This window comes from Copadichromis virginalis, linkage group LG3 (assembly GCF_057382275.1).
Source record: "Copadichromis virginalis isolate Kocher_CV1m ecotype Utaka linkage group LG3, C_Virginalis_male_GT1.1, whole genome shotgun sequence".
Classification (NCBI taxonomy): domain Eukaryota; kingdom Metazoa; phylum Chordata; class Actinopteri; order Cichliformes; family Cichlidae; genus Copadichromis; species Copadichromis virginalis.
Genome location: NC_140620.1, coordinates 800,344 through 812,198, shown reverse-complemented (window position 1 = coordinate 812,198; position 11,855 = coordinate 800,344). Strand labels below are relative to the sequence as shown.

The 11,855-nt window shown below is 44.9% G+C and overlaps 1 protein-coding gene and 1 long non-coding RNA gene across 2 annotated transcripts; both read right to left on the bottom strand.

Moving 5' to 3' along the window:
• Window positions 1-1,671: 1,671 nt before the first annotated feature.
• LOC146712181 (uncharacterized) lies at window positions 1,672-11,855 on the bottom strand. Its single transcript, XR_014919008.1, has 3 exons — window positions 11,701-11,855; window positions 2,276-2,329; window positions 1,672-2,160 (listed from the first exon to the last, which is right to left on the bottom strand). It is a non-coding gene; the product is annotated as an uncharacterized LOC146712181 (long non-coding RNA).
• LOC146712182 (uncharacterized) lies at window positions 6,066-11,196 on the bottom strand. The gene has a single exon (XM_085452587.1). The coding sequence runs from the start codon at window positions 11,194-11,196 to the stop codon at window positions 6,331-6,333; it is 4,866 nt and encodes a 1,621-aa protein (XP_085308713.1). The 3' UTR covers window positions 6,066-6,330.

Genomic DNA, 11,855 nt, shown 5'->3' with positions numbered 1-11,855 from the left:
GATAAGAACTCAGGAAAGGAAACAGCTGTGTTTGAACTACAAGTCGATCACGTGACTCCAGCCCAGCGTGTTCTCAGCCTGATTAGTGCAGGTGAAGAACATGCTTTTATTATGAAGGGGTCAGACTTCCTGCTGAGGCTCAGGGTCATGTGACTGACAGCACCTTTTGCAGCTCACCTGACGCCACAAGGTGTTTCCTTTTCAGGAGGATGACACCGTGCGAACCTCGGCAATCTCCAACAAAAACACATTTCTGTCAAGTGGAAACTTTAAAATAAAATAAAATTATATATATTCAGCTTGCAGAGCATAGATGCAGATCAAACTGAAGGTTTGTCACTGTTTTTTGTTCACTTTTTATCCAGGCTGCAGGTGTCTCAGTGGAAAAATAGAGCGTGGCTGAGCGCACCTGTGCAGACCAGTGATACAGTTTAAGATCAGAGAATTGTAACCCCCTCTTTGATATGGCAGGTACAACAAGCCAAGTCTTCATCTAGGACCTTTGTTATTCCAAATTAACCAATTAAAGATATCGTTTAACTTCTGAAAGGATTCTTTTGGAGGAGGCAGAGGACGTGACTCAATATAAAAACTTTGCATAACCTTTCATCCTTGTTCAGGAATAGGACGGAGGAGGATTTTGAATCATTTATAGCCAGAAAATCGTCTAAATAGCTCCATTTGTAGCATTAATTTTGCAACTTGGCTAACAGACAGCCAGTCTAGGGCCTAGGGCCAATCTCTGCTCTCGATCTCCTAACTGGAAACCAAATAGTACAGCTCTCATTGTAAGTGTCATCACCAGAGGTTCCATAGTCAGAATGAATAGCATTGGAGATAACGGGCACCCCTGATGAGTGGAACGCTCCAATGTGACGGGTTAAGTTGAACCCATCTGAGAAAATGATTTCCAAATCCATATCTTGGGAGAAGGTTAAATAAATCTGACCAGTCTATTCTGTCCGAGGCCTGACGAGCGTCCAGTGATAATAAAGCTGCATCGTTAGCATCACATCTCTCATGAATTATATGAGAACCCTTCTTATATTGTGAAACCCTTGATGCTTTGGTACAAAGCGAATCAAATGTGGGATCCAAGGCTCTGATCTTCATGCTAAACATTTAAAGTATTTTAGTGTCAACCCCCGTCAGACTCTAAATGATGAGTGTTCTGCAGGTTTAGCAGGTTTCTCAGTACTCACTGCCTGTCTCACAGTGGGTGGAGAGCCTCTGTGTGATATGCTTCTACATACATGTTAAAAAGTGGAATTATTCTTTCTTCTGGGAAGGTTTTGTAAAGTCAGAAAGCCATCTGGCCCAGGTGCCTTACCACACAGCAAATCCAACATGTCCAAATGAAGACTGTCAGATTTGATTTCAGCTCTTTTAAAGTGTCTTTATAAGTTAATTTAACTCTTATTGGAGAGTTGGAACGTTAACTCTGACTTAGTGTTGAATACCAAATCTGTCTGGAGTTGATCATTCAACACTTATTCATGCTAACTAGGTGTTAAGAGTTTATATACTAACCCCCACAGAGGATTTTAGTTTAACTACATCAGAGTTATCTTCTAATTCATTCTGTGAATTTTACTGTTCTGAATTTCTAGAAATTCCTTTGGAAATAAACATTATTGCAAAGAGGACTGCATCAGCTGAGGCAACATGGTGTCCTGTGAGCTCAATTTGTTTTTAATCAGAAAAGGTCAGACACAACAAAAGCCAAGCAAAGCATCAAACAAAGGAAAAATAAAGACAAGTCAAATGTCCAGCCAAAGGATTTATGGGAGACTCCATCAGGGATGGATCGAGTCAACCGGAGCCACAGCTGGACTGGCCAGAGTGGCAACAAGCTCATCAGACCTCTGTGTTGGGCAGGTTTGGGGAGTGTCTGTGATGATAAAGCCACGACTCTGAAGGCGACTGCAGAGTTTGGTGCAAGATGTTGCGTCCTTGCAAAACTCCTGCAGCTCCGAGAAGCTCCAGAGTCGACCTTCCCTGGAAAACAGCTTCTGGGAGGCTTTAGCTCTGGAAGCTTCTTGCTCCCTCTCCTGTGCTGTGCCGTGTTTCAGGCACACTCCGCTCAGGTGATTCCAAATGAACAGCTGGGGCTTGTTGCACAGCAGGCAGTACACAATGTTTCTATCCATGTTGTTTGGACTGCAAATACAAAGAGAGAGACAAACTCTGCACATCACTTTATAGCACCAGTAGCGTGTCTCGGTATGATGCAAAGCTAGCTATGTCGCTACACTGGACACAGAGCAGTACCTACTTTAAAACTGAACCTTTGTTGATCCTCTGCTGTTTCTCCAAAGCACACAATGTTCTGCACAAAGACATTTAACTTTAGCACATGTATAAAACATGCACGCACACGAGCAGTTCGTTCAGCTAAAAGAAACGCTTCATAGAAACCATTTCTACAACCAGCAAACGCAAAGAAAACAAGCCATGACTAAAACAGCAGTTACGTAAATGAGCAGAAGTTGCTAAACAAACAAAACTGAACCAGAAAGTCTCCAGACATCATGTAACCACTGTTTGACAAACGGTCCTACTGTAGGATGATGTTACAGTGATGTCTGACAAACCATCCCACTTAACCGAAGCTGCAAATTCGATAGTTTTGTGCCAAAAGCAGATGGCGTTTTCACTTTAAAATGAACAAACATTCACAAAGGCTTAAAACAATATAGTATCCAAGTCAATAACATGCTAATAATTCCAAGTATGAACACAGAGTAGCGTTAAATCACCCGGTGTTCCAGATTAACTGGTGACGGTGGAACAGATGGTGGATTTTTTAATATTTTGTTGTTAACAGCAACAAGACTGGCGGAGTGTGTCTGAGGGAACCTCACAAATGTCACAGCAACACACTGCAGTGGAACCCCGACTTACGAAATTAATCTGTTCCCGACGGTTTTTCGTAAATCGAAGCAGCCATCGCGCCTTTTGAGTGAGAAGATGCTGGCTGGAGACGGAGTTCTTGGTGTCGAAATGATTTTTCCAAAACTCCCTGAGGCTGAGCTGCGTACTCTCTGTTATGTCCGAACACCGTTTGAACATGTGTTTCGTGTACAGTCTCTTTAAATTAGAGGTCACTTGCTGGTCCATGGGCTGGAGGAGAGGGGTCGTGTTGGGAGGGAGGAAGAGAACCTTGATGAACGAGAACTCCTCCAGGATATCGTCCTCGAGGCCAGAGGGGTGGGCGTTATCGATGATCAGAGGGCACTTCATGGGGAGCTCATTCTCCTCGAGGAACTTCTTGACAGCAGGGCCAAAAACCAAGTTGACCCATTCGACAAAGAACTGTCGGGTCACCCAGGCCTTGGGGTTGGACCTCCACATAACCTCGAGCCTCTCCTTTAAAGTTTTTGTGTTTCTTGAAGGCACGCGGATTTTCTGAGTGGTACACTAGGAGTGGCTTGACCTTATAGTCCCACTGGCATTAGCACACAGGGCGAGGGTGGAGACGGTCCTTCATGGGCTTGTGGCCTGGCATCTTTATTTCCTCCGCGGTGATGTACGTACGCCGCGGCATCTTTTTTCAGAAGAGGCCAGTCTCGTCACAGTTGAATACCTGCTGGGGGATGTAGCCTTCTTGATTTATAAGTTCAAATTTTTTAACAAATTCTTCGGCAGCCTTGTGATTGGAACTTGCTGCCTCGCCGTGACGCACAACGGAGTGGTTGCCAGTCCTCTTCTTGAACCGATAAAACCACCCATGCGATGCCCTGAACTCTGGGGAGGTTAGGGGTGCCTCCTGCGAGGACGTCGATGCCGTTGGCTGCTCATCGGAAGCTGCCTTACTTACTAAATCATTATAAATTGAGGACGCCTTCTCGCAAATGACAGTCTCTGTGAGGGTATTGCCAGTCTCTCCCTTGTCTTTAATCCAAACAAGGAGAAGCCTTTCCATCTCGTCGTGTATGGGGGTCCTCCTTTTGGACATGATGGTGGTGCCCTTTGAAGGTTTACCTGCTTTGATGACTTCTTTTTGTTTTAGAATTGTTCCTATGGTCGAAGGATTTCGGCCATACTCGCGTGCAATAGCACTAAGTTTCCCACCTCGCTCATATTTATCAATAATTTCTCTCTTTGTTTTCATCGACAGTACTTTACGCTAGGGCTGGGTTTTTATAATCGATTCATCGATTAAAATCGATTCTGGCTTGGATAACGTAAAATCGATTCATTAAAATCCTGAATCGATTTTTAATATAAATTTATTTTGCCCGAAATGCCAGAATCTCAGGTGACATCTCACAAAATTTCAAGAACCACCAAACAGCTAAGACAGTAAATGAGAGCAGGTACAGGGATTCTGCACATAGACTTAAACACACAGCGCGACCCGCGGATCAGAATCAGTTAGATGGCGCCTTTCTCACGGTCGGGGCTGAAAGCCGACAGCTCGCTGATTCTGATCTGTCGGCGGGTCGGCGCTTTGTGTTCACGCCCTTTATGCGCTGATTCTAAAGCTGTTAGTTTGATCTCTCTCCAAACAATATTGACCGAACCAGCAGCAAAAGAAGATCCAAACGCTTCACATAAACATCGTCATGAATTCACTTTTACTGTTTTGCTTCCATCGCGATGCGCAGCTCTCTCTCTCTCTCTCTCTCTCTCTCTCTCTCTCTGTACTTCAAGAACAGTTTCCCTTTCTTCATTATTCGCTTGCTTGTTATGCACAAGTCTACTGTTGCTTACAGCGCTGTCGGCCGCTGTTTTTTTCCCTTTTACATTCTTCCGAAAAGAAAACCTCATTTCTGCCGTTCAATACTGAACAAATTTAAACTTTTTAAAATTATTCAAAATGCAAAACGCTTAGCCGTGTCTCTAATAAAACCGCTGTAACGTCAGAGGTAATGTTCATATGTTGATTAATGGTTTTCTTTCGTTTTTGACGTACTGCAGAATATTTTTATAAAATCCCAGGCCAGGAAAACCTCCTTCATGTTTTTCTGTGTTTTATCCTCAGCTACTTTGACACAAAGGCCTCTGCTGTGACGCTCACACCTGTGATAAAGTCTTGCGTGTGTCAGCTTCCTTTTTATTGATACAAAAATATGTAAATGTACTGATCTGAATTATATTTCTGACTGTCAAAATTTCCCAGATTTAAATCGAATCGAACTAAATCGAATCGATTCGGGACCTTGTGAATCGGAATTGAATCGATTCTAGAAATCAGTGACGATACCCAGCCCTACTTTACGCTTCATTTTGCTAGCTGCGTGGTTCAAGTGGAACAGCGAAGCGCAGGTGTCACTACCCGATCCGTACCGGAAACCCGATCGGTACCCCGCATGCGCGAAAGGTGTCTACTTCCGGTCGAAGCATTTTACGATAGTTACAGGTCAGAGTATCTGTTAAGATGTTAAGAATAACAAGTATCTCTTAACATGTTTCCGCTAATGAAACATTTAATATAATGTAGACAAAAATAAAAAAATTAAAAGATAGTGACGGATCGGGACTCCCGATCCTTACTGCGCATGTGCAAAGTCAGACCGTACAAATCGGTTCTACCCGATCCGTACCGCGCATGTGCAGGGGTTTTCTTCTTCTTCTGTTCCTTTAATGGCAGTGTACTCCCCAGTGTACGAGGATACCGCCACCTGCTGACTGAGCGAATGAACCCTATTGTAAACTGAATTAGCGTCATTACAAACGTGTGTTAAATTTGATTTAGTGATAATTATGCTGCCCTCACGACACGTGACCCTGTGAGGTTAGACAGCTAGCGAACAAATAGAAGAGGTCTTCCACACAAGGCTTGACTTTCTTGTTTTTATGTAACTAGAACATGAGAAAAAATGAAAATGAATTGCTGGTTAACACACATCTTAATAACAATTTGCCGATTAGCCTAGCTTAACATGTACATTACATCAGCATACAGTTCGCTCCATGTAAACACACATAACGACTGTCTCTACACATGTCAATACTCACAAAGACGAACGTTTTCCGAGGTGCGAACGTGTAGAGCACTCTTAGCGTGAACATGAACTAGTCCCTATTTAATAACTGCCGGAGCACTTTTTCACGACATCATAAACGAAAGGGTACATCAAAGATAGGTTAGTGAACAGAGCGCTCCCTCGCTCCATTTCCGCACATAGGATACAAAGATCTCTTGTGGCAATGATGTCTCACTCTGAGCTTATTTATCACTCTGCTTATGTGGCTCAATCAGCACACACACCAACCGCTGACTTTTGACTCAAGGGCATAACACTCCCCGCTTGATATACACACATTATATCACAATAAACATCAATACAACATATTCAAACATCATCTAGCATTGAAGAATATTCATTCAGTCTCTGCAAGCAAAACAACAATCTCTGAAACTGGTCTGAGAAACATTTTAACAGTCCCATCTTTTACAGTCCGCACTTCCACTTTTCGGACCTTCTTGTCGCTGCTGGGGAATGTTTTTACTATTAGTCCCATGGGCCATTCGTTCCTGCTGGCTTGGAGGTCCTTTAGCAGGACCACATCTCCTATTTTGACATTAGGTCTAGTCTCTGTCCATTTTGCACGACCTTGTAAGGTGGATAAATACTCTCCCTTCCACCTTTTCCAAAAAGTGTCAGCGAGGAGTTGAACATGTTTCCATTGTTTCCCAAACAGCTGCCCTGATGAGAAGTTCCCAAGTGGGGCGGACACAGCACTCATCTTCTGCGTTAGTAGCACTGCTGGAGTGAGTACTGCAGGACTGTCAGGGTCGGTGGATATGGGAACAAGAGGCCTTGCATTAATAATTGCCATCACCTCGGCCATGAAGGTGCACAACACTTCATGAGTAAGACGTGTTTGTTCAGTTCGTAACAACATTGCATCCAGAATGCGCCTGGCAACGCCTATAAGGCGCTCCCACGAGCCTCCCATATGAGACGCATGAGGGGGATTGAAAGTCCAAACACACCCTCTCTCTTGCAGGTACTTTCCTACTGCTTTGTTTCCTGAGTTTAGGTCTAATTCCTTACAAGCGCCCACAAAATTCGTGCCTCTGTCCGAGCGCAGAAACTTGGCCGGGCCCCGAATAGAGAAGAGCCTTCTTAATGCATTGATAAAACTATCAGCAGACATAGTCTCTATCAGTTCGATATGCACAGCCCTAGTTGACATGCATGTGAATAACACAGCCCAACGTTTGTTCTGGGAACAACCACCTCTTGTACGACGCGTCACAATAGTCCATGGCCCAAATACATCTAGGCCTACAGTGGTAAAGGGTGGTTCAGGGGTGACTCGGTCTGCAGGCAAGTCTGCCATTTTCTGGATCTGCATTTTGCCTCGCAACTTGCGACATGTGACACACCGATGAATGACAGATGACACAAGCCGCTTCCCTCCAATTATCCAGTACCCAGCACCACGGATAGCTCCTTCAGTTATGTGTCTTCCTTGATGAGCCACTCGTTCATGATAGTGAGTTACAATTAGCATGGCGATGTGGCTGGTAGATGGGATAATCAGAGGGTGCTTTTCATTCTCTGTGAGATCGGCAGCGGAAAGACGTCCACCGACTCGTAAGAGACTGTCTTTGTCCACTACAGGATTGAGCTTTTTGAGTGCATCAAATATGCCACTGACCTTCCTTCCTTCTTTAATGTTTTCAAGCGTCCCTTTGTAAGCTTCTTGTTGGACGGCTCGAATAATGACTGCTTGGGCTCGGGTGAGTTCTTGGACGCTCGGTGTCTCACTGAAACCTTTCCATCCCCTTTGCCCACTTGTCTTTTGTGCAAAGGATGTAACTACATGAATGAGTCTGGCTATGACTCTGCAAAGAGTGATCCAGTTTGAGTACTTTTTGAAACGGTCAGAACCCAACTGTGGCTCTGCTACAGTAGTTTTCATTACTTTTATTTCCGGATGTATCTCTCTGTCTTTTTCAGGTTCGATGAGCGTGAAAGGACCAGTGTGTGGTTCTGTGTGTGGGTCAGAGTACAGAAAGGGTGGACCTGAGAACCAGGTACTGTTCTGCAGGTCTGCTGCTGGAATGAACCGAGTGGCCTGGTCAGCTGGATTTAACTCACTTGGTACATAATGCCATTGACTCGGATGGGTGGATGCTCTAATGCGCGTAACCCTGTTGGCAACATACATGTAGAATCGTCTGGAGGTGTTGTGTATGTACCCCAACACAATCCTACTGTCTGTGTAAAAAGTCACATTGTCTACTTTAATGTCTAACTCGTCTCTGATGAGCTCAAACATTTCCACTGCGAGCACAGCAGCACATAGTTCCAGGCGTGGTACAGTGTGTGCGGGGCGGGGTGCGAGTTTAGACTTCCCCATCACAAACCCAGTATGACACTGTCCTTCACTGTCAACTGTACGCAGATAGACTACTGCACCTATAGCGACAGTGGAGGCATCACAGAAAATGCAAAGTTCTTTCACTTTCGTTGTGCTTAACGTACCTGGGCTGTAGCACCTTGGTATTTGGAGGTTCTCAAGGGCTTGCAAAGAGTCTTTCCATAAGTCCCACCTCTCCTGTTTCTCAGGGGGTAAGAGTGTGTCCCAGTCTTTTCCATCAGATGACAGTTCCCTGAGTAATGCTTTGCCCTGCATTATTATGGGAGCAGCAAATCCCAAAGGGTCATAGAGGCTATTAACTGTCGACAATACTCCCCTCCGTGTGAATGGTTTGCTCTCATTTGACACCTGGTAAGTGAAGCTGTCAGATTGTAGGTTCCAACAGAGTCCCAAGCTTCTCTGAACTGGAAGAGGGTCTACTCCTAGGTCTAAATCTTTCAGGTCCTTTGCACGATCCTCAACAGGGAAAGCTTCCATGACTTGACTGCAGTTTGATGCCACCTTGTGGAGGCGCAAGTTAGACTCTGCCAACATGTTTTGTGTTCTTGTGAGCAGGTTGATTGCTTCCTCTGGCGTGGCGACTGATGTGAGACCATCGTCAACATAAAACTGACGCTCAACAAACTGTCTTGCCTCAGATCCGTGTTCTCGTTCTCCCTGCTGTGCTGCCTGTCTCATGCAGTAGATGGCAACAGCGGGTGACGGGCTGTTTCCAAACACGTGGACCTTCATTCTAAACTCAACTATGCTCTTTGTAATGTCATTGTCCTCATACCACAGATAACGCAGATAATCTCTGTGGTCTTCGCGCACAACGAAGCAGTAAAACATTTGCTGCACATCGGCTGTCAGGGCTATGGGCTCTTTGCGGAAGCGCAACAGCACTCCCAATAGGGAGTTGTTCAAATCAGGTCCGCCAAGAAGCACTTGATTGAGCGAAATTCCATCACATTCTGCACTTGAATCAAACACGACTCGTATTTGTTGTGGCTTCTGTGGGTGGTATACACCAAACGTGGGCAGATACCAATGTTCTTTATTTAGTGGCAGAGGAGGGGCAGGCTCGGCTTGGTCGTTATCCAACATTTTCTGCATGAATTGGATGTAGTGATCTTTCATTTCTGGTCTCTTTTCCAAAGTCTTTCGGAGAGAGCAGAGGCGTTTTAGGGCTTGTTCTCTGTTGTCAGGGAGCCTCCTTCTCTGTGAGCGAAAGGGTAAAGGTGCAACCCAGCTGTTCTCTTGGTTTTGATAAACTTCACTGTCCATTATTGTCAGGAATGCTCTGTCGTCGATAGACATGGCTTGTTTGTTATCACCCTCAGATCTAACAAACACAGAGTGTCCCAAATCGTCTGTGATGCAGGTTGCATTCATAGTGACCCCATAATTCTCTTTAACGTGAATTGTGTTTGGGCAAGGCTCAAAATAGGATGCACGTCCATTATCTAAGGTGTGTGTTTTATAGACATTGACCTCTGACTGACTGTGCACTTTTCCTAGACACACCTCCCCCACAATAACCCAACCCAGGTCTAGCCTTTGGGCGTATGGTGCATCATTGGGTCCGTTGATTTGCTCACGTACCTTATGGACCCTGATGACGTCCCTTCCAAGGAGTAAAAGGATTGGGGCGTGGTGGTCGACAGGTGGGATGTTATCTGTCACTGGAAGAAGATGTGGGTGATGCTGGGCAATCTCTGGAGAGGGTATTTCAGATCTATTGTCCGGCACAGAGTCACATTCAATTAAAGGGGGTAGCTGGATGTTGACTTCTCCATCCAAAGACTCGAGGAAGAAGTTTACAGCTCTCCTACCTGAGGTTTGTTCTCTGCCAGAGCAAGTCTTTAAGGTGTATGGAGTGGGTTTGGCATTGATTTTGAAAAGGCTGAAAAACTCTGACTTAACCAGTGACCTGTTGGACTGATCATCTATTACTGCATACATTTTTATAGCTCTCTCTTTTTGGCCTGCGGGATACACTTTGACCAAACTGATCTTAGAACATGAACGTGGGCTATCACCTTGGCCACATACCTCTGTGCACTTCGACTCGACTGAAGGTGAGCTCTCGATTTGCTCTTCATTGTCGTTGTTTCCTGGTGTAGTACTCTTAGGGGCAAGAGTAGGACCAGGATGCATTGCAGATAAGTGTTTGAGGCTGTCACATTCAATACACTTAACCATTGCTTTACAGTTTTTTGCAATGTGTTGGACAGACCCACAGCATCTGTAGCATATGTGGTGCTCTTTGAGATAGGCTTGTCTTTCTTCAATAGGTTTGTCTCTAAAGAGCTTACACTTTTTGAGTGGATTTGGTTTTTTGTGGATTGGGCACTGGCGATCCGGTTCCTCCATTTTCTTTGGACTGAGATTATTCTGGTCCGGCTCTGCCGTAATGTCCATTTTGTGTGCTGACACAGTAGGTTTGCGACTATATGACCTCAGTTTTTCTGTGGGAGAAGGGACATGGGTGTTGGCCTTGGACATAGCAAAGCTTGGGTCATTCCTCATTTTCGCTTGCCGCTGGACAAATTGTGTGAAAACTGAGAAAGGAGGAAATGACACACTATGAGTCTCCTTGTACTGTGTTCCTACAGTTGTCCACTTTTCCTGTAGGTTGAAGGGAAGTTTTTCCACTATTTGCCTGACTCCTCTAGCTGTGTCCAGGTAAGCAAGTCCTGGGAGCGCGCCATCTTGTTTAGCACACTGTAGCTCCAATAAGATGTCACTAAGTTCCTGCAGCTTAACATTGTCTTTGTTTGTGAGTTTGGGAAAGTCCTCTACCTTTTTTAAGAGTGCGTCCTCAATAGCCTCAGGTGAGCCGTAGCACTCTTCAAGGCGTTGCCAGACCATCTTCGCACCTGCAGCAGGATTGAGGGTGTGTACAGCACGAATGCGCTTAGCCTGTTCGGATGATGTTGGACCCAACCATTTTGTTAGCAAGTCTAATTCCTCTCTTGGAGACAAATTTAGGTCTTTGGTTGCGCTGATGAATGAGGTTTTCCATGCCCAATAGTTTTCAGGTTTGTCATCAAATTGCAAAAGACCTGTGCTGACTAGTTCTTTGCGAATTAGGTATTTTGTAAACTGTTGCATTTCACTTGATTCAGGTACACAGTTGTTAAGGTTGGGGGTGTGCTTTGTGGAGTTGGACCAGTACGTGTCGACTACACCAGTGTTCACTGTTTGCTCCTGTTTCCTTTCTCTATTTACAGGTGGTGTTTTCGTCTGAGTGTTGGTTATAAAAGCCTAAAGCCACAGTGTACACACAATGACCCGCATCCTGATGTGCGAATGACCGAACAACATCCTGTACTGTGAGGTGCGCCGTGCACATTCATTGTAATGTTTACTAACCTGAGGCAGTGAAGCTGCTGTCAGCCTGGGTAACAAGTAGACGAAAACACAATAATCTTCTTTAAACCGTGAACACAAACGACACACATGCTGTGCTGGGGTTAGCTTCACAACAGGAAGTTCTTTCTGCGAAATTCTTCTTCTGCGCCCCAAAA